This window comes from Enhydra lutris, unplaced genomic scaffold (assembly GCF_002288905.1).
Source record: "Enhydra lutris kenyoni isolate GAN:26980312 unplaced genomic scaffold, ASM228890v2 scaffoldscaffold81, whole genome shotgun sequence".
In the NCBI taxonomy this organism is placed as follows: Eukaryota; Metazoa; Chordata; class Mammalia; order Carnivora; family Mustelidae; genus Enhydra; species Enhydra lutris.
In genome coordinates this window covers 2,202,308-2,225,767 of record NW_019154165.1, presented here as the reverse complement: position 1 = coordinate 2,225,767, position 23,460 = coordinate 2,202,308, and the positions used below count along the sequence as shown (strand labels likewise).

Sequence of the window (23,460 nt, the reverse complement as noted above, 5' to 3'; positions counted from 1 at the left end):
CCCCCCCCCACCCCCGGTAATAAGGAAGGTTCCAAAGAGATTGTTTGGTTGGTCCCCGCCCTCTGGGAAAGACTGCGCCTCCCCACCCAGAGAGAGCTCTCCTGCTAAGTTCATGAAATTTCTCTTTCCAACAGAGGGGCAAGAAGGCCATGAGTGAGGCTACTGTTGTTCTCGTTTAAAGATCACAGCGGCCTTCTTGGGACTGCCCCCTCTTTTTTAAAATTTCAAGTCTTTATTTAAATTCCAGCGAGGTAGCTCATAGTGTAATATCAGTTTCAGGAGTAGAATTGAGTGATCCGTCACTTACGTACGACACCCAGTGCTCACCCCAGCCAGTGCCCTTCATAATACCCATCCCCCATTTAACCCAGCCCCCTGCCCACCCCCTCTGAACTAGCTGGAAAGAGTCATATTCGGGGACGGGAGCAGAGGTGGTGGCGGCTTGCAGAGCTGTTGTTACTAGGTAGGGAGGAGGTGACTTTCCAGTATAAAACTATGGTGACAGAATTCTGGAAAGTCTCGGAGCTGCCTGAGCGACTCATACGACAAAATTTTAATAAAGCGCCTGTTGTGCCGTGGACTCAAGGCATGGCAATTAACAGTGCCTGGCAAATGGGTTGAGAGCTCTCAGCTTTTCCCAGCCAGAAACTAGGACCTCGTGGGCAGTCAGTTACAAGGACCAAGCTTGGACACTGGATGGGGAAAAATGTCATTCTGAAGGCAGCCAGTGCCAAACTATGGGAGGCTATCCGATCCCTTAGAGCAGATGGTCTTAACCAAAGGCCTATAGACCTAGAACCTGAGGTTGGGAGGGAGGGGGCGATTTTGAATTTGGATAGAAAAAAATTACCTTTATTTTCACTGACCTCAAGCTGAAATAATGAACGTAGGCAACAAAACACAAAAACATCATCAGTACCAGTGAATTTTTCAGTGATAGACATCACAGGTTTGCTTATCACATGCCAGTTGCTGCAAGGATCTTGAAATTTCTTTTATGTTCATGACTACCTCAAAATTCCAGTAGTTATTGGAACCACCATTAGGTCTGGTTATTTAATGCATGAACCAAGAAGCCCAGGTTACTAGATCACGTTTTTTATAATGTTTTGAGAATTGCATCATAATATGATGCATTTCCTTTGTAAGTCTGTGTATTTTATTTTGGGCATTTAAGGTATTATTCGGAGAAGGGGTTCCTGGGCTTCCCCAGACTGCCAACGGGGTCCATGACCCCCAAAATATGATGATTTATTGAGCCTCATTTTAACCAAATCATGCTGAGCTCTTAGTCCGTCAATGGCCCACCTCTAGATGTATTAAGAAAAAAAAAGCGGTATTTCTGTAAACTTCCTTCTTGGTCTTTCATATTTTCTCTTTGTCTCCCTTTGCATTTATCTTAACTTCTTGCAACAGACCCCTTTGACAAGTTCAAGCCCCCAGTTAAGGAAGTGAGGGCCGCTGGAATGCCCTAAAACGCTTGGCATCGTGGTGACAGCCACCATTTCAAGTCTGGATCTCAGAAAGAACAGGCAGAGATGGGGATTAGAGAGCAGAGGAAAGAGGTCCAGAGAGGAAGAACTGTGTAAGCTGATCCCTTTAGGGGTAGGGTCTATCCCACCCCAGAGAGACTTTGTGTGGCATTCAAACACAAGTGCCCACGCCGGTCTGGCTCTTCTGGGGAGCTCGCTTCAATAAAATGTTTCCATTTTTCGACCACAAAATGATTTGTTTTGAAATATTTTTTTTCTCTCTTCCTCTCCCCATCTCAAAGAACACTGTCTCTAGACAGGGATGAGGATAAAGGGCATATCCAACACTGAATATGTAAGATCCCATGTGAGCCTCCTAATATTAGCTTCTAACATTAGAATGTTAGCCTCCTAATAATGCCCACCCCCATCTTCCTAGCCTCCAGTCATCCTGGAAGAGCTGGAGGTGTGGAGTGGGAATGTTAGTGACCAATGATGGCACCTACGCGTCTTCAGGGGAAAAAACTCATAACAGATGTAAATGTTTTGTTTCTCCTGCATTTTCAAAAGTTTTTAAAAATTGCAGTGAAATACACATGACATCCAATCAACCGTTTTAACTATTTTTTTAAGTGTCCATTTTATTTTTTTAAAGACTTTATTTATTTATTTGACACACAGAGAGAGATCACAAGTAGGCAGAGAGGCAGGCAGAGAGAGAGGGGGAAGCAGTCTCCCTGCTGAGCAGAGAGCCTGATGCCAGAACCCTGAGACCATGCCCTGAGCTGAACGCAGAGGCTTAACCCTCTGAGCCACCCAGGCCCCCCTAAGTGTCCATTTTAGCAGCATTAAATATATTCAGTGTTGTGCAACCATCGCCAACCTCCATCCACCTCCAGACCTCTTTTCATCTTGTAAAACTGAAACTCTGTACCCAGTAAACAAGAACTCACCGTTTGCCCTTCCCCAGCCCCTGGCAACCACCACTCTACTTTCCATCTCTGAATTTGAGTCGCACTCAAATGGGTGAGTGGGCACTTCATGTAAGTGGAATTATGAACTCTTTGTCCTTCTGAGACTGGCTTGTTTCACTTACCATGTCTTCAAGTTCCACCTGTGTTATATCATGTGACAGGATTTCCTTCCTTGTTAAGGCTGAATAACATTCCATTGTGTGACTATTGTTAAGTAATGGTTCTATAAACATGGGTGTTCAAATGTATCTTTGAGATCCTGTTTTCAATTCTGTTGGATATATTCCCAGAAGTGCAATTGTTGGATCATATCGATGTTCCATTTTACTTTTTTTAAAGATTTTATTTATTTATTTGACAGAGAGAAAGAGAACACAAGCAGGTGGAGTGGGAGAGGGAGAAGCAGGCCTCCCTCAGAGCAGGGAGCCAAATGCGGGGCTCGATCCCAGAACCTCTGGATCATGATCTGAGCCAAAGGCAGATGTTTAATGAGTAAGCCACCCAGGCACCCATATTTTACATTTTTTTGAGGAACTGCTATACTGTTTTCCATAGCAGCTGCACTGTTTTACATTCCCACCGATAGTGTGCAAGGGATCAAATTTCTCCACATTCTCTCCAACACTTCTTTATTTTCTGTTTTTTGAATGTGATGCCATCTCACTGTGATTTTGATTTGCATTTTCCTAATGATTAGTAGTGTTGAGCATCTTTTTGTATGCTTATTGGCTTGTTGGCCATTTGTCTCAACTTCTTTTAAATCGATTCCATTTATCATTCCATTTATCTTCCTCTACTGGTTTAGATGTTATACATCCTGTTTCTATTATTTTAGCAATTATGCTACAAGTTACAACATGAATCCCGGGTCTTGGAGTTTACCGAGGTAGCTGTAGCATTTAACAGCGTGAGATATTAAAGATATTAAGATATTCACATCTGTTCAATAGTTACAGAGCAAATACTGATTATAAGACAGCAACTGTCCTTGTCAAGACTACAATGAGTCAAGTACCAACTCCTTACTATCTAGGAACAAAGATAAAACAATCATTAAGTCCACCATTGTACACAGTTTACACATCATACTGGACACACATACAAGTCACTATGATAGAAGACAGACTAGTAAGTGAAAGAAGGAGTCACAGTGAAGTGATATTAGGGTTTCAAGGGAAAAAATATCACACCAACTTGAGGGGATTGGGAAGGTAGAAAAGAGAATCAGTGAAACATGGTGAACAGGATGTGGATTCTGGAATTTGTGTAACTTGGACTGCAGTTCACTTTGTGACTTCCAACGAGTTCTGTGACCCACTCTAAGGCTCAGTATCCCCATCCTCTCAGCTTGGTCTTCAGTAATTGCTCCATACAGAAAAAAGTGTCCCTCCCTCCCTCCCTTCCTACCCTCTCTCCCTTTTCTCCCTCCCTTCTTAATTTCCTCCGTTCTTCTCTTTCTCACCCACTTCCTTCATTCCTCTCTCTCAGAGCTTTCCTCAGTGCCTCTCCTTCCCAAATGATGTTCAGAATCATGGCTGATTACTGAGCATCACTGAAAGTAATGGGAGACAAAATAGGGGGAAAGAGGAGGAAAAAATGCAGAGGGACAAGAAGGAGGGGAAACGTGAGAAGAGAGGAATGGAAAGACAGTTTGGGAGTGATGTGAAATAGTAAGACTCATGAGCTAGAATTGGGCAATGGCCCTGACAGACCCCTTCCGGTCCCCACCCCCCCACCCCCGTGGAGGGCCAACTTCCATTAGAGAATGGCTCTCCATCTGTCTTGTCTTTTCTGGGCTTGTATCACCATCTACCTAAACTGTTGCTATATCTTCTTTCCTGGCCCTCTATCTTCTACTCTCCATCCTCTCCAACGTATTCCACTGTTTCTGAAGTAAACAACATTATGACTGTGCTTTTTAAAAAAAGAAAAAATCTGGCAGTAGCACGGGAAATGGACCAGAAGGGAAGACACCAGCAGGCAAAAAGAGCAGACTAAAGACTGTACTCCAGACCAGAGGAGATCGAGCCTTCAACCATAGCAGTGGCAATGGAGATAGAAGCAGGAGAATGAATGGGAGAGAGATTCTTTTTTTAAAGATGTTATTTATTTATTTGACAGAAAGAGATCACAAGTAGACGGAGAGGCAGGCAGAGAGAGAGAGGGAAGCAGGCTTCCTGCCCAGCAGAGAGCCCGATGTGGGACTCTATCCCAGGACCCCGAGATCACGACCTGAGCCGAAGGCAGCGGCTTAACCCACTGAGCCACCCAGGCGCCCCGGAAGAGAGATTTTTTAGAAAGGGAAGGAAGTCTAAGAGAGCTCCAAAATATTGCAACAAGGCCATTTATTTTGAAGGCTAAAAGATGAATAGGAACTATCCAGGAAAGAGCTGAGGAAGATTCTTTCAGGTGAAAGGGGATGGCATGCACAGAAGCCCACACTCTCCCTGTGCTGGGCAGGAAGAACAGAATGAGTTGGAGGAGAGACAGAACAGTATGGTGGAATGCCTAAAATAAGGGAGGTGGCCAGCGGCTTCACCACAGAGGGCCTTCAAAATCAAGATTACAAGACCTTAAGAACCTTCACCTTAAGAGTCATCAGAAGCCACATTTGATGCTGAATTATTAAATTACCATTTACTCCCACACATTCTTATGTTTACAGTCAATTTAGACCCAATAAGTAATTTCAAAGCTACAGAAATGCCTCCTTAACGACCCAGTCATGTTCCTGGTTAAATGCTGTACAGAGACAGAGTCAGATTTGCATTTAGCATCACACACACACACACACACACACACACACACCTTCCGCACTTGTCCAATTATTTTTTTAGAGTAAATGCCTAGAGAAGAAATAAATGGCCAGTGGCACCTAGGTGGCTCAGTTGGTCAAGCGTCTGCCTTCAGCTCAGGTCATGATCTGGGGGTCCTGGGATAGAGGTCTGCATCAGGCTTCCTGCTCAGTGGGGAGTCTGCTTTTCCCTCTGGGCCCAAACCCCCCACTCATGTGCTCTCTCTCTCTCTCTGTCTCAAATAAGTAAAATCTTTTTTTAAAAAGATTTAGAAGACATTAAAGGTCATCTAGGAAAGAGATAATGGTGGCTTGGACTGGGTAGTAACATGAAGCGGGGTAATAGAACCATTTGAAAGGCATTTAGAAGGTAGAACTGCCAGGAGTTGGTAACTGACTAAAGGAGAAAATAATTAGAGCTTAGAGGTTAAGGGTGCAGTCTCTGGAGTAAAACGGTCTTGACTTCAACCCTGGCTCACCCACACGCTAGCTTTGTGGCCTCAGGTAGTTATTTAACCTCTCTAAACCTGGGCTCCTCATGTATGAAATGAGATTAGTTGCTGTCATAATGGAGTATTTGTGAAGATTAAATAAACTATGCATGTAAAACAATGAGTGTACAGTAAATATTGGCTATTACTGTATGAGGAAAGTGAGCAGGTACGATGCATCAAAGATAACTTGAAGAAAGGACCCACTTAGATTCATACTGGTACCACCTTTAACTTAAGCTAGTAAACAAAAGTAATTGGAGGTTATACAAGTTTAAATTTATTTTTTAAGTCAGGGTCAGGGTCATAAGGGTCAATTTACCAAGAAGATATAACTGTCCAAAAGTAGATGCACCCAACAACAGAGCTTCAGTATCTATATGAAGCAAAAGCGAGCAGAACTGAAAAGAAAAATAGACAAACTAACAATGATATTTGGAGACTTCCTCCAAAACCACAAACAACCAAAACTCACACAAGATGAAAGAGAGAACCCATAACTACTAATTAAGTTAAATTTCTAATTTTGGAAAATAAGAAACCTTCCAAAACAGAAAACTGCAGGCCCAGATGGTTTCAACAGCAAATTCTACCAAACATTTTAAAGAAGATATATCACAGATTCTACACAACCTTTCTCAGAAAATAAAAGAGGAAGGAACACTTGCCAACTCATTTATGAGGCCAGACCTTGATAACAAACCTAGACAAAGACAGTACAAGAAAGAAAACTATAGTCCAATATTCCTCATAAATATAAATGCAAAAATCCTCAATAAAATACTAGCAAATTGAATCCAGCAATACAAAGCATAATATACCACAGCCAAATGGGCTTTATCCCAGCAATGCAAGTGCAAATATTTGAAAATCAATGTAAACTACCATATTAACAAAGGAAGAGAAAACACATGATCATATCAATTGATGTAGACAAAGCATTTGACAAAATTCCATTTCAGTCATGATAAAACCTCTCAGCAAACTAGGAATAGAAGGAAACTTCCTCAACCTGATAAAGAGCATCTATAAAAAAAAAAAAAACAAATGTAGCTAACATCATATTTAATGAAAGACTGAAAGCTTTGTCCCCAAGATTGGCAGCAAAGAAAGGATGTCCACTCTCACCATATGTACTCAACATCATACTAAAAGTCATAGCAAGTGCAGTAAGACAAGAAGAAGGAAAAAAGAAAAGCATACAAATTGAAACATAAGAAAAAAAAACTACCCTAATTTAACAGATGAGATGATTGTCTGTAGAAAATCCCAAGGAATCTATTAAACAGACACACACACACACCCAAGAACTAGCAAGGGAGGTTAGCCAAGTTACGGGATACAAGATCACACATAAAAATCAACCACAGTTCTATATACTAGCAGAAAGTGACTGAAAATAGAAATTCAAGGGGGCGCCTGGGTGGCTCAGTCCGTTCAATGTCTGACTTTTGATTTCAGCTCAGGTCATGATCTCAGGGTGGTGAGATTGAGCCCCATGTCAGGCTCTGTGCTCAGAATGGAGTCTGCTTGAGAGTCTCCCTCTCCTTCTGCCCCTACGCCAACTTACACTCTAAGTAAATAGTCTTTTTAAAAATCAAAGAATAGAAACATTTTACATAAAATACACCAGTTTTAGCTTCCACATTGTTGTCCACACACACATCAAAATATGATACCATTTTCCTCAACCTGTAGCATGTGAGCCTGAGCAGGGAGCCTGATCTGGGGCTTGATTCTGGGACCTTGAGATCATGACCTGAGCCAAAGGCAGATACTTAACCGACTGAGCCTTGCCCCTATTCTTAATAAATTTCAATCGTCAAGAACTGCAGACAACATGTGCTACTCAAAGGGGCATTTCAGAATAGAGCGGCTGACAGATCTCAGGGGACCTTGAGATCACTTCAGGGCTGTCCTTACTGGCCTGTCACAATCAGGCCACATTTTGGAGCTCCCCACTCTGCCTATCAATCAGACGTCATGGTAGTAAGTCTCTTGACGTGACATTCTCCACTAGTGGACTTCAGAATCCTATCTACCTGTAGTGCTCAGCAGGGTCTGAACCCACATTTTAAAAATGGGAAGTCAGATGACCTGTGAGATGCAATTAATTCCCAGGACAACTGTGGTGCTCCAAAAACTCAAGGTTAGGCAGGATGGATCTATTCTTTTTCAAAAAAAAAAAAAAAAAAAGGCAACAAAGACATTGATCATCATGGCAGAATACATTTGCCTAGTACACCTGTATGCTTCTCAAGTCAAGCACCGGTTGTTCCAAGCTCCATCCCTGGGCTGTGCTCTCCTGCAGTACTCTAAGAAATACTCCCCACAGTGCTCTGAGCAGCTGCAGTACTTATCCTATATTTGCTCTTAACCGAAAAAAGTCTTTTAACTTCATATTAGCTTTTTAAGTGGTTAATCCACTACCTTTACTATATATTTGCACTTACTGGTAGATTTTTACTTCTGCATGTTTTCATCTTACTAGTTAGTGCCTTTTCTTTTCAGCTTAAAGAAGTCCCTTTAACATTTTTTTGTAAGGCCAGTTTAGTAGTGATCAAATCCTTTACTTTTGCTCGGGTAAACCACCCTCCACCACTCCTTCAATTCTGAATGATAACCTTGCCAGGTAGAGTTTTCTTGGTTGAAAACTTTGCTTTTGTTTATTGCTTGTTTTCTTTTTTCACTGAAGAATAATTAACATTCAGTGTTACATTAGTTTCAGGTGTACAATATAATGATTCAATAATTCTAGAGGTTATTCACTTTTCATCAACATAAATGTACTCTTGATCCTTTTTATGTATTTCACCCTACTCCCTCACTCATCTCCCCTCTGGCGACCACCAGTTTGTCGGTATTTAAGAGTATCATTTTGTTAGTATCTTTTTCTTTGTTCATTTGTTTTGTTTCTTAAATTCCACATATGAATGAAATCATACGGTATTTGTCCTTCTCTGACTGATTCATTTCACTTAGCATGATACCTTCCAGGTCCAGCCATGTTACAGATGGCAAGATCACATATAGATACACACATACACATATACATATAACAGCTTCTTTATCCAATCATGTATGGATGGACCCTTGGGTTGCATCTATATCTTGCCTTATAAGTAATGCTGCAGTAAACATAGAGGTGTATATATCTTTTCCAATTAGTGTTTCTCACTTCCTTTGAGTAAATACCCAATAGAGGAATTACTGGATCATATGGTAATTGTATTTTTAATTTTCTAAGGAAACTTCATACTGTTTCCACAGTGGCTGCACCAATTTGCATTACCACCAACAGTGCACAAAAGTTCTTTTTTCTCCACATCTTCACCAGCACTAGTTATTTCTTGCCATTTTGATTCTAGCCATCCTGACAGGTATAGGGTGGTATCTCATTGTGATTTCAATTTGCATTTCCCTGATGATCAGTGATGTTGAACATCTTTTCCTGTGTGTGTTAGCCATCTGCATATTTTCTTTGGAAGAATGTCCATTCATATGTCCTCCACCCATTTTTTATTTGGATTATTTTTTGGTGTTGAGTTATGTAAGTTCTTTTTATATTTTGGATAGTAACTTCTTATCATATATGTCATTTGCTAATCTCTTCTCTCACTCAGGTTGTCTTTATGTTTTACTGATTGTTAACTTTGCTATGCAAAGGACTTTATTATGACGTAGTCCCAATAGTTTATTTTTGCTTTTGTTTCCCTGGCCTTAGGAGACTTATCTAGAAAAATGTTGCTATGACTCATGTCAGAGATATTACTGCCTGTGCTCTCTTCTAGGACTCCAATGGTCATGTCTCACATTTAGGTCTTTGATCTATTTGAGTTTATTTTTGTGTGTGGTGTAAGAAAGTGCTCCAGTTTCTTTCTTTTGCATATAGCTGTCCGGTTTTCCCAATACCATTTGTTGATGAGACTCTTCCTTCTTGTATATTCTTGCCTCCTCTGTCATAGATTAACTGACCATATAAGCATGGATTTATTTCTGGGCTCTCTATCCTATTACATTGATCTACGTGTCTGTTTTTGTGCCAGTACCATACTGTTTTGATCACTACAGCTTTGTAGTACCTTGGAAACTGGGGTTGTAATATCTCCTGCCTTTTTCTTCTTTTCAAGATTACTTTGGCTCTTCTCTCTGCTTTTAATATTCTCTCTTTATCTTTAACTTTTGGCATTTTTATTATAATGTGTGTTGGTATAGATTTCTTTGGATTCATCTTATTTGGAACTCTTTGCTTCTTGGAGCTGAGTGTCTATTTCCCTCCATAGGTTATGGAATTCTTTAGCCATTATTTTCTCAAATAAGTTTTCTTCCTCTTTCTCTCTCTCTTTTCCTTTTGGGGCCCATATAATGAAAATGTTAGTCTGCTTGATATTGTTCCATAAATCCCTTAAGCTACCTTTACTTGTTTTCAATTTTTTTTCTTTTTAATGCTTGGTGTTAGTTTTTCTGCCCTGTGAAATTGACTGATCCTTTACTCTGCTTTACCTAGTCTGCTGTTAAACACCTCTACTGTATTTTCCAGTTCAGTTATTGTTTTCTTCAGCTCCATGACTTCCGTTTGGTACTTTACTATGTTTTCTATCTAATTGTTGAAACTCTCGCTGTGTTTGTTCATTCTTCTCAAGTTCAATGAGCATCTTTATGGCCTTTACTTTGAATTCTTTATCAGGTAGATTATCTCCATTTTTAAAATTTTTTAAAAGATTTTATTTATTTATTTGACAGAGAGAGAGATCACAAGTAGGCAGACAGGCAGGCAGAGGGGGAGGGAGAAACAGGCTCCCTGCCGAGCAGAGAGCCCGATACAGGGCTCGATCCCAGGACCCTGAGATCATGACCTGAGCCCAAGGCAGAGACTTAACCCACTGAGCCACCAGTACCCCGATTATCTCCATTTTTAAGGGTTTTTAGTTTTAAGGTTTTTTCCCCTGAGGAAAGTGAGTCTTTCACTTGGAACATATTCCTCTGTCTTCATTTTGCTTCGCCCTCCATGATTGTTTCTGTATAACAGCTATCTCTCCCAGTCTTGAAAAAGTGGCCTTTTGTGGGAGATTAATTAAATTAATTAATCCTTTATCTTTTGATTATTCCTCAGACCTTTTAATTGTTTAACTACCTTGATTTTTTCTTGATAGGTTCCAGTTGTTGAGGGAAGGCCAACACTTGTCAGTGTCCCAAAGAGAGAGACCTCGGACAGTTTAGCTTCAGGTTAATTACAAGCCAGATCCGCAGGCAACAGTTTTTAAGGTAGGCAAATATAGACAGTCTTGTGAGTCTACAATATAAACCCTACTGATATCCAGACAAGAAGCTCTGGAGGTGTCCTCTGGTCAACAGCTGCAAAAATTGTGGCTTTAGACTTCAAGCTCCCATCTGAGTGGTATCAGCCAGCTGTGGGGAAGACAAGGGAGGCCACTAACATGGCATCTTCCTGTCCATATTCCCTGGGGGAGTTCCTCTGTAGCCCCTGGATGTGTGGCAAACCTGAAGCCTGCCCCTCAGTATGAAGCTTAGGGACAAGAAAATAAAACTTTTTCAATGAAGATTAGGGTTTTGTTTCAGTCTGCTGTTTGTGCAGTGCCCTGTGCCAAAGACTATCTCTCTAATTGGTTTGGACTCATGAGGCCCAGAAATGCATTTCTCCTGACCAAGACAGCCAGGTGCTCAAGGAGTGTCCTTTCTATGGGCTGCATGTGCTTGCTGGCCGTGGCTTGGTGGGCCACGACTGTGGCTCATGTGGGTGGGACACTTGGCCAGCCCAACTGCAGTGGGGTAGGCTGCACCTGCAATGCATGGAAGGTGGTGGGGGACAGTTCCACTGGAGCGAGCAGGCTAGAGGCAGGTTGTGAAAAGTCACCTGCTAGTCCCAACACCAACAAAGCAGGAGAACTCAAAAATGACACCCAGTGGTGCCTCCATCCTTAGAGAGCATCTAAACAGGTTTCTTTTTCTCCAGCAGATGCTTTAAGATTAAAACATGAGTCTCTTCCACATTCTGTTCAGGCGCCTTTCAAACTGTTGCTTTTGTGCTGGGTCCCAGGGCAAGCAGGTCTGTGTGCAAGCCCTTTTAAGAGTGAACTTTCCATTTGCACTTCCATTGGTTCTCCTTGAAGTAAACCTTGGTTTTTAAGACCAGACACTCCAGGGTCTCATCTTTCTGGTGCAGTTCTCAAGGTTTGGGAGGCCTGAAAGGAGGCAAAAACACTTCACTCTTCAGGGATGAGCTCTAGATTATAAGACCTCCCTCCCAACTGTGGGTCACTGCTCCCGAATGTGGGGGTTTCTTTACAGACTGTGTCTCCACCTCTCCTACGTATATCAAGGTGGCTTTTTTATCCTTTGTCCTGGAGGCTCTGCTCAACTAGCTTTAAGGTCCTTTCCAGAAGGAATTGTTCTTTGTGTAGCTGTAGAGTTATGTTCATGGGAGAAGGTGATCCTTCTACACCACATCTTGAGCCCTCTATGGCCAATTGATCTTTGAGAAAGATGCAAAAGTAATTCAATGGAGGAAGGGCAGTCCTTTAAACAAATGATGCTGGAACAACTGGATATCCATATGTACTATATGAATCTCGATCAAAACCTCAAATCTTAGTAAAAAAATAACTCAAAATAGATCACAGACATAAATGTGAAACACAAACTGTAAAACTTCTAATAAAAAATTTAGAAGGGAACCTTCACGACCTGAAGTGAGGTAAAAGGTTCTTAGATTTTTACATCAAAAGTACAATCTGTAAAGGGAAAAAATGATAAACTTGACTTCATCAAAATTAAAAGCTTTTGCTCTACGAAAGACCCTGTTAAGAGAACAATATAAAAAAATAAACATTGACTGGGAGAAAACGTTTGCAAATCACATATCCAGCAAAGAACTTGTACCCAGAATGTATAAAGACTTCTTAAGATTCACCAGTAAAAACAAAACAAAAAGACCCAATTGAAAAATGGACCAAAGTGAAATAAATATATCCTCACCAAAGAGGATATACAGAAGGCAGAGAAGCACATGGAAAGCTGTTAAGCATGATTAGATGTTTGGGAAATGCAAATTAAAATTATGATGAGATACCACACTACACATCTATTAGAATGGCTTGGCCATCTTCAGTACAAACTAAATTTAGAGCCTGCCTTATGTGAGCATCTTCCTTGATAATTTACACTAAGGCTTCTCGCTTGAAAACAGATAAGATTTTGGAAGCCTCTCCTGGTGTCAAGGCCATTATATCTAAGAATGCATCATATATACATCCACGCAAATGGTTGTTCTTCATCATTCTTGCCTCAGACACCTTTGCTTTCTGTGTGTCACAGAACTCCTTGTTCAATGAGCTCTAGCTCTTCCACGTTTGGCCTCTGTTTCTCTTATCTCTTTAAATCGCACTTCTGTCACTGCGACACCAGTGATTCTCAGACAGGCTGTGTTTGGCGGGCTTGTCTTCAAAGGACATTTGTGGTCTCCTGAGGTGCCATACCTGCAGTTCAAATAGATTCCACAAGGGGGATAGTGTTTATGGAAGTATAGCTCTTGGTTAGACTCCCATTACTTGTGAATAATAGAAAGAGACCAGATATAAGGCACACAATCCATCTATGATTTAGATAGCATCACATTTAAACAACACAAATGCTGCTTAAACACTTATCATTTGAGTTTACCTATTATTGAGAAAACATTTATTTTTCAGCCAGTCTATAGATATTTGCTAAACACCTACTGCGTGCAAGGCATGGTTCTAAATACTGGGGAGACAAACAAAATTTATTTGAAGCAAGACATAAAGGAAATGATACACTTAGGCTACATTTAATTAATAATGATTCTTGCTGAGTTTTCTTCTGAAGCTTACCTGGCACATTACTCTCATCTTTTTGGAGGGTCAGAGGCAGCAGGACATTTCGCTATGGAAAGCTTCCTGTGAAATTCCTCCCACGACTATTTCTTATTTAATTAGCGTAATTATAACAACCATCTCAGCCAGCTCTTGCAGAGAGAATTCAGCCTATCACTAAGGTTTCTTTTACTCCATCACATGACTTTTAAAGAAAGGCCCATTCCATCTTTTTTCCTGTTGTTTCCCTCTATGTCCAAAATGCAAGAGACAAACCCACTGCTAAGTAACTCTTGAGTTTCTTTTCCTTCTCTGGAAATTTTATCTACCATGATGTGGTTACCCAGCCCAAGAAGTCATTCCCTTAGCTGGGTCTTTTTTCTTTCACAATATGTGTATTTAGCCCCTTTTTCTCATGAATGCAGATTTTCTTTTTTTTTTTTTAAGATTGTATTTATTCATTTGACAGAGAGAGACACAGTGAGAGAGGGAACACGAGCAGGAGGAGTGGGAGAGGGAGAAGCAGGCTTCCCACTGAGCAGAGAGCCCAATGCGGGGCTCAATCCCAGGACCCTGGGATCATGACCTGAGCCGAAGGCAGACGCCCAATGACTGAGCCACCCAGGCACCCCATGAATACAGATTTTAAAATGGAATTTAATTCCCACTGCTGTGAGATGTATCAAGTTTACATTTCAAAGCCTACTATGGCCCTTTGCTAACAGAGATAATATTCCCCCTTCTGGATTTTTGAGACTTTTTGAATGTGACAAAACTGAACCTAGTAAAGCACTTTCTAAATACGTGTTTTCTTCTCAGCATCAAGCAGCCTGTAATACTGCAGGCAGCCCTCTCTGCTGGTATGCACTGACTTAGCAGTTCCACAAACAAAGGAGGGTCAAGCTTTTAGAAAAGAATTCCTGAAGTTCCAGAATGGGGATGTCAGTCACTGCTTCCAGGAGCTGTTCTTGCCAAGCCTCTTGCCAAGTAGTGCTGTCATTTGACCCCAGCTGAGGGCCTGCTCTGAGAATGCCATTTCCTCAGTTAAGATCTTAGCCACCAAAGGGAATAAGGCCGAGGGACTCCGAGGTGGGCCTGGACTATAGCAGAGTTGGGAGGGGTTGTGAGGGAAAAGGGAGAGAAGGGTCTCACATCAGCCTTGATCTCCTCCTTCAGTATAGAGCAGAGATGGGAGTTAGAATTATATTAAACTTGAAGGAAACTGAAGGAAACTGAACCTTTGTGTCCCCTCAGGAGCGATTCCTATTTTGCTTATACCCTACTTTCTGGTGTTCACTAAATATTGGATCTTGTCTGTGCTTGCCTTAGCCTGGCTCGCCTATGATTGGAACACCCACAGTCAAGGTAAGAAACAGAGGAAGAGTGGTGGTCCCTGTGTGTGCTGAGGATGGAACCACAGGGAGAGAGAAATGGAGGGAGAGAGTGGGAGAGGCAGAGAGAGAAGGGGTGGGAAGAGGACAGAAGGAAAGGGAAAGGAAAAGAAGTAGGAAGGTAGAGGGCAGGAAAGATGGAAAGAAACAATTAGAGGTAGAGGGAAGGAGAAGGAGAGAGGAGACCAAAGCTTAGCAAGGAACAGAGATCTCTCCCAGTTTTCCCAAGAAGGATTAAGAGGTTTTAAGACAGGTGCTCCCAAACTTGGAATATCTTTCTATCACCTTCATGGCTGGCTACAGGGGATCAGGGGCCTTCTAGATCTTCTTGGGGGTTGGATTCAGAGACATTACCTATCTAGAAATATGGAATTGTGTACAGAGGACCTCTTCTCTGACCCAAGGGCTGTAAGAAGAACCCTCCACCTCTGGAAGAGGTTTGAGGGATTGGCAGTATCTCACCTGCTCTTTCCTTCCCTTCTGTACCCACAGGTGGTAGGCGTTCAGCTTGGGTACGAAATTGGACCCTCTGGAAGTACTTCCAAAATTATTTCCCAATAAAGGTAACTCCCCTTCTTTTTAGTGCCCTTGGTTCTTGTTGCCCAGACTCTCCCCTCTCAGCTCCATGTTTTCAAAGGCTTTAGTGACCAACAGTGAAAGTGAAGGCCCAGAAGCGTAATGCAGGTTAGACATCCAAGATGGATGAGCAGGTGGGGAGATGGAGGGATTACAGCCTGTCTTCACAGTGGCAAACCCAGGTCAGCCTCTCTGAGCATCATAACCCCTGGCAATCCTATGACAATGAAGATATCTCAAAGAACAGGGATCTGGGGTTCCCCAAGGGGAACACAGGATACCTGCTTGTACACGTCCTCTCTTCCTTCTTCCTATCTGCCACCCTGGCTTAATCTCCCTCTAACAGCTGGTGAAGACTCACAACCTCTCTCCCAAACACAACTATATCATTGCCAATCACCCCCATGGCATTGTCTCTTATGGTGTGTTCATCAACTTCGCTACTGAGGCCACTGGTTTTGCTCGGATTTTCCCAGCCATCACTCCTTCTGTAGGAACCTTGGAATGGATCTTCTGGATCCCAATTGTGCGAGACTATGTGATGTCAATGGGTGAGTGAGTATAAGAAATCATTCCATTCTCTGACCCACCTCAGAGCTCCAACCCCAATAAGCCCTGACAGTCCACATCTCACATCCTGCTGGGAGAAGACTTAGTAGAAAATGAGTCCAGAACACACTGGGCCAGTAACAAGAGTATGCAGCCACGCAGCATATTCTATCTAAGATATGGGTGGTAGGATTTAGTCAGCCAGTAAGATAATTTATAGGCAGTTATGAGAGTTGCCAGAAATCCTTTCAGAAAAAGAAGCAGAAGGCTGGAGTCCAGGATCAAAGCCAAAGTGGAAAGCAGAAGGTCAGTGGTGGCTAGTGGCTAGTCCTGATCACCCCTGAGAGAGAGAGACCTCTGGACAGTTTCCAGAGCTGTAAGACTGGGGAGAGTAGATACTATTGATCTAAGAGGCAGCAGGCAGAGGAACTCAATGTAGGTGCAGTTGTAATATCACAGACCCTTCCACAAGGCAAGCAGCTGACCCTAAAGACCAACCTCAGGATAGCGCAAACCCAGGAAGTGGAGGTCAAAGACAGAAGAGTGGAAACAACAGTAGTCAGGAAACAGAACTGTCTCCAGCATGAAGAGCCCAGAGGAACCCCTTTCCCCAATCTCAGGTACGAAGTTTGCTATGCCACTTAACTCTTTGGTTTCACAGGTGTGTGTCCAGTGAGTGGCTTGGCCTTGAAGTATTTGCTGACCCAGAAAGCCTCAGGCAACGCTGTGGTTATTGTGGTGGGCGGAGCTGCTGAAGCCCTCTTGTGCCAGCCAGGCGCCTCTACCATCTACCTTAAAGAACGGAAAGGTTTCGTGAAGTTGGCACTGAAGACAGGGTGGGTCCCCAGGTTCTTGTGCCCTAAACCTGTTAGAAAGGGCTCTCTTTTTACTCTGGTTTCTTCCTTCTGCTCCTTCACACTGTGTCTTAATTGTATTTGGGGCTCCAGATACATTTGTAGCCACTTCTTTTAATTGAAGTTGGAGAAAGAACAGTAGGAAAAGACCTTTACCTTCTGCCCATTAGCCTAGTTAGCTAGGGATCTGGGGAAACAGAGCTTTAATGTATATCAACCCACTAACTGAGAGGCCCAGAAAACATACTCAGCGCAGGGAAGGCACTGGGCTTGAGGCTGTGGGGATTGCAAAAATAAATAAGACATGATTATTTTCCCCAAAGAGCATATAATCTGGTTTGAAAACTAGAATGCATTCATTCAGCAGTTATTGAACACCTCTGTGTGTTAGGCATAGTACTAGGCATTGAGGATATAAAAATAAATAATACCCAGTCCTTGCCTTTAAGAAACTGACAGTCCCATGGAAACAACAGAAGTGCACACATGTAATTACAAAATATGTCCAGAAGCCAACCACTTATCCTCTCAACTACAAGCCCCCACAGTTTAAACTAGCACCATATATCCCTTGGATTATTACAGTCTCCTAACTGCTCTACCTGCCTTCACATCCTAGAATCTATTCTCAACCGTAGCTAAGATGATCCCATTAAACGTGAAATTATGTCACTACTCCAAATGCTCCAAAGGCTCCCATTTCAATCTGGGCAAAAGCCAAAGTCTTTATGGGGGCCTGCAAAGCCGTAAATAATCTGGTCCTTAGCTACCCCTCATCACCCACTGCTCTCCTCCTCGTTCACTCTAGTAGAGCTACAGTGGACTTCTTGCTGGCCCTCAAACAAGCCACAGGCTCCTGCCTTAAGCTCTTTGCTCTAGCTGTCCCCACTTCCTGGAACACTATTCCTCCAAATAACTGCTTACCTCATTCCTTTACTTCCTCCAGGTATTTGCTCAAATGTTTTTTCTCAATAAGGTCTACCCTGATCATCTTGCTCTATTTTTTCCTGTTGCATTTATCACCTTCTTATATATCATTGATTTTACTTATTTATATATCTGGTTTTTTGTTTATTTGTTATTATTGTTTATTGTCTGTCCTCCCTCAAGAAAAACTGTAAGAGATTTTTTTTTTATCTATTTTGTTCACTGACATGTCCTTAGGGCTTAAACCAGGGCTGGTGCATAGAAAGAGCTCAATAAATATTTGTCAAATGAATGATGTGCTGTAATAGAGTTATGTACAAAGTCCTACGGGAACAACAACTGATGGAAACATTTTTACTCTCAAGGTAGAAGTTTCATAAGTGAGTGACATCTGAATTGTGAGCTAAAATATTAGTAGGAGTTGCCAGTCAGGCTAAAAGGGAGAAAGAATTCAGGGGACCTACAACATAGCAAGCACTATGCGAGGACCTAGAGATCCAAAGATGAATGACAAATTTCCCATCTTTGATCAGCTTGACAGACAACTAGGGAGTCAGACAGGTAAGGAGGTAACCGTAATAACTGAGTTAGACTATTGTTAGTGTGGAGAAAGATAAGCTGAAGGGTACCTAATTCATATTGTGGGGGAGGGAGTTGGAGGCAGTCAAAAAAAGGTTTCTTCAAGAGATTGAAATTGGAGCTGAGCATTGAAGGGCAAAATAGAATTAGCCATGTGAAAACAGAAGGAAGGCATTTCCGGCAGAGGGAGCAGAATGTATGAAGAAGCGTAGACAAGAAACAGCTTGGCACACTTAGTATGGTTAAGCAGATTGCAAGAAAGGGGCGGGGAGAGGGGAAACTAGCACAAAAGCTAGAGCACAAAAGCCATGGTAAGCAGCACAATACAGAGTGAGGATCTGGAAGAGTTTTAAAAAGAATGACATGTCCAGATACACAGTTTAGGAAGATCATTCTGGATGCTAGGAGCAATGAAAACAGTTAGATTGCCTAAGATTATTTTTTTCCTATCAGAGGACAAGGTGCAGCAGTTCCCTGTGAAGGGTTCAGTTGGAAGGGTGGGGCATGGCAAGAGTGAGACACAAAGCTGAAGATGTTTGGGTGCTTGGGTTCTTGTTCTATAATGGGGAGATTAGAAGGTTTCATACCTTGGAGAGGGTTTTGCTGGGGGGAGCTCCCTCGGAGAGTTAATACTCTGCTCCTTTCTTTGCAGAGCGTACCTTGTCCCTTCCTATTCCTTTGGAGAGAATGAGGTTCACAATCAAGAGATCTTCCCTGAAGGCACATGGATACGGTTCTTCCAAAAAACCTTCCAGGCCACGTTCAAAAAAATCCTGGGACTAAATTTTTGTACCTTCCATGGCCGGGGCCTCACTCAAGAATCCTGGGGCTTCCTTCCTTTCAATCGGCCCATTACTACTGTTGGTAAGCTTTCCAATAACTACGACCACCTTTGTTGTTGATTCCCCCCACCCAGGTCATCCATCAAGTCCCCGAGGCCCAGCAAACAGCTGGGATGGGCAGTGGGAATTCCAAGGAGTATGACTGAGGGCAGGGTGGGCAGAACAACTGAACAGATAATAGTTGTGGCCTTTTAATAGTTGCCATGAGAGCATCTTTATTCACAAACATTCCTTCCCATCACTCTTCTGAGCTTGTTATCATTCTCTTCAGCATGGATGAGATTAGATATTTGCAGAATATGGGATGAGATGGAGCTAGAGCACAGGGAAAGAACAAAGGAAGAGGAGGGGACACGGATACTGAGTTTCAGTATGTGGCTCCTTCTGAGGGATGGGTAACTTGAGTTGGGGAGGGGAGGCTCTGATGCTTGTTTCTTCTCCTTCCCCATAGTCGGGGAACCCCTGCCAATCCCCAAGATTAAGAGGCCAGACGAGACGACTGTGGACAAGTACCATGCACTCTACATCAGTGCCCTGCGCAAGCTGTTTGACCAGCACAAAGTTCAGTATGGCCTTCCTGAGACCCAGGAGCTGATAATCATATAACAGGAACTAGATCCCCCCCATTACTAAACTCCTAGAACATTGAGGGATTCAGATAGGGCTACCCAGGAGGAAGAATTTGGGCAGAGAGGAGGATCTCAGGCGTGAGAAAGGCCAAACAAGCCAGCAAGTACTTAATGGATCTCACTTGGTGGAAAGAACCAGAGGGGCAGAGGAAGAGTAGGGAACAACCAACTTTAGAAAGCAGACTCTTGTGAATCCGCAGATCTTTTCTGCCCCATGACTCCAACCAGCTCTCTGATCAAAGGAATTAGAAGACAAAGAACACCACTGCTTCTTTCTCCCAAGCCTTAGTGACACCATACTATGTAGCTTTAGGCTTAGAAGACTTGTTTAGAACAGGAATGGTTTGTTTCCTCTTCCTCCTTACAGTTTGGGAAATACAACAACGTAAACCAGAGACCTGACCTGGAGTCCCTGATCCAAGCAGAAAGGATTCCCTTAGTTGTGACCCAGTTCTACACTGGCAAAACTTTTGCATGTAGTTATGCTGTCTCTAAAAATAAAGGTCTACTCCTGAAACTAACATTACATTATATGTTAACTTACTAGAAATTAAATTTAAAAATTTGAAAAAAAAATAAAGTTCTAGATACATAAAACAGGCTATGACTAGTTTCTAATTACTGTGGTTCACTACTGGTCTTCCCTCAAACCTGCTCAGGAAGGTGGTCTGTGGAGAGCCATTTTCCCCTTCTTTACCCATCCTTTATACTTCCTCTGACAGAAAAGGTGAGAAGAGGAACCAGAACTGCTACACAGTGTAGGAGACAGGAGCAAAACTGTGAGAACTGGCATAGACACCCACTGAGTCGTCCATCTCTCCTAACCCCACATAACCATCCTGCGTCAGAAGGAAGGGAGCCACAAGACCATGCATGGACCGAGTCTACTTTATATCGAGTATCTACTGTGTAATAGGGATTATGCCGTCATTTTTACAATCTTTGTCTCTTAATGCCAACGCCAACCCCGTGAAATTGCTGTAATCCATTTCACAGAAGCTAAAACTCAAAAAAGTTAAGTAACTTGCCCACAGTCACATAGCTTTGGATAGAAGTAGCATTCAAACCCAGGTCTTGCTAATTCTAATCCAAAGTTCTTTCTAATACATCAACCACCACACCTCCCATTCTTCATTTCCTGGAGACCCATTAATCAGCTTCATTTTCCTAAATAAGGACCCATGGTACCCCACTTAAATTAGTTCATAACTGTGGACAAAGTGACATGGATTCTACTCAGGGTTAGATCAAGGTTAGACTTCAGGGAAAATAATTTATTCATTAAAAAAAACTTTTTATATCAATAAACTGGAATTGGGAATCCACAAACAAACCCATACACGTATGGCCAATTGTTTTTGCCAAGGATACCAAGGCAATTCAATAAGGGGAAAGAATAGTCTTTTCAATATATGATGCAGGGACTACTGGATATTCATATGGAAAAGAATGAAGGTGGAACGCTACCTCATACCATACACAAAATTTAACTCAAAATGGATCAAAGACCTAAAATGAGAGCTACAACTAGAAAACTATTCGAAGAAAACTTATGAGTAAAGTTTGCTGGTCTTGGATTTGGCAATGGGTTCTTAGATAAGACACAAATGCCCAAACAACAAATGATGAAATAGGTAAGTTGGACTTCATTAAAATTAAACACTTTTTTGGTAAAGATTTTATTTATTTACTTGACAGATCACAAGCAGGCAGAGAGGCAGGCAGAGAGAGAGAGGAGGAAGCAGGCTCCCTGCTGAGTGGAGAGACAGACGCAGGGCTCCATCCCAGGATCCCGGGATCATGACCTGAGCCAACGGCAGAGAGCCACCCACTGAGCCACCCAGGCGCCCCTAAAATTAAACACTTTTATGCTTCAAAGAAAACGATCAAGAAAGTGAAAATCAAAGCACAGAAGAGGAGAAATGTGCAAATCATGTGCCTGATAAGAGTCTAGCATACAGAATATAAAAAGAACTCTTACAACTCGAAGACAAAAAGGCAGCACAGGTAAAAGTGAGCAAAGGCGGGCACTTAGGGGGCTCAGTCACCCAGTGGTAGTTAAGTGTGTGACTCTAGGTTTCTGCTCAGATTGTGATATCGTGGGTTGGGAGATCAATCTCCAGATGGGGTGGGCTCCGTGATCGCGCTCAGTGGGAAGTCCGCTTGGAGATTCTCTCCCTCTGTCCCTGCCCCCTTCCGCCGCCCCTCCCCACCGCCAACTCGCAGGCAGATGCATACTCTCTCTCGCTCACACTCTTTCTCTAAAAATAGATAAATCTTTTTAAAAATGAGCAAAGAATTTGAATAGGCATGCCTCCAAATAGGATTTACAATCGAGAAGGTGCTCAAAATTATTAATCATTAGGGAAATGCAAATCAAACAATGAGAAACCATTTCACACTCACTAGGATAATGAAAAAAGACAGACAGTAACAAGTATTATTGAGGGATATGGAGAAATTAGAACCCTCAGGCACTGCTGTTAGGAATGTAAAATGGTGCAGCCCCTTTGGTATACAAGTTGGCAGTTCCCTCAAAAAGTTAAACAAGGAGTTATCATATGACCCAGCAGTCCCACTCCTATGTACAAACACCCAAAATTGAAAGTACATCATCACACAAAAATTTGTACATGGGTGATCATATGCAATTATTTATAATTGCAGAAAAATGAAAACAACCCAAAAGTCCATCAATTGATGGATAGATAAACAAAGTGTGGTATACCTGTACAATGGAATAATATTCAATCATAGGAGGAATGAAATACTGATACATGCCACAACATGGAAGAACCTTGCAAACATTATGCTAATTGAAGGAAGCCAGAAACACAGGTTGTGTATTACATAATTCCACTTCTATGAAATGTCCAGAATATGCAAATATAGAGATAAAGAGACAGAGAGAGAAATAAAGTAGATTGGTGGTTATCAGGGAGGGGGGAGTGACTGCTAATGGGTATGGCGTTTCTTTCGGAGATGATGAAAATTTTGTGGAATTGAATAGTGATGATGGTTATGCTACCTTGTGAGTAACTAAAACCCACCACACTGTACACTTTAAACTGGCCGATTTTGTTTTTTTAGTTTTTAAGATTTTATTTATTTATATTGACAGAGAAAGAGAGAGAGAGCACAAGCAGGGGGAGTGGCAGGCAGAGGGAGAGGGAGAAGCAGACTTCCCAGTGAGCAGGGAACCTGATACAGGGCTCAATCTCAGAACCCTGAGATCATGACCTGAGCCGAAGGCAGACGCTTAACCAACTGAGCCACCCAGGTGCCCCATAACTGGCAAATTTTATAGTATATGACTATATCTGGAAAAAGTAACAATTAAGAAAAATCAGCCTTTTAATTTAAGGAAAAATGTGTGGCTTGTAAGTTTAAAAATACATGATAAATTTTTTAAATACTTTTTATTTTGCAATGATTCACAGGATGCTGGACCCATTGGACCCTTTACCCAGCTTCCCATGATAGTGACATCTTGTAAAATTGAGTACAGTATCAAAACAGGAACCTGACA

The 23,460-nt window shown here is 42.1% G+C and overlaps 1 protein-coding gene across 1 annotated transcript in view; it reads left to right on the top strand.

Moving 5' to 3' along the window:
• Positions 1–19,908, top strand: part of LOC111161047 (diacylglycerol O-acyltransferase 2 like 6) — a 20,183-nt gene extending 275 nt beyond the window's left edge. The window contains exons 2-7 of the mRNA XM_022524507.1: positions 14,839–14,949; positions 15,468–15,538; positions 15,898–16,102; positions 16,762–16,936; positions 19,113–19,324; positions 19,754–19,908. Of these exons, the coding sequence (XP_022380215.1) occupies positions 14,839–14,949; positions 15,468–15,538; positions 15,898–16,102; positions 16,762–16,936; positions 19,113–19,324; positions 19,754–19,908 (929 nt within the window). The remainder of the gene's footprint in view (positions 1–14,838; positions 14,950–15,467; positions 15,539–15,897; positions 16,103–16,761; positions 16,937–19,112; positions 19,325–19,753) is intronic.
• The last annotated feature ends 3,552 nt before the right edge of the window (positions 19,909–23,460 follow it).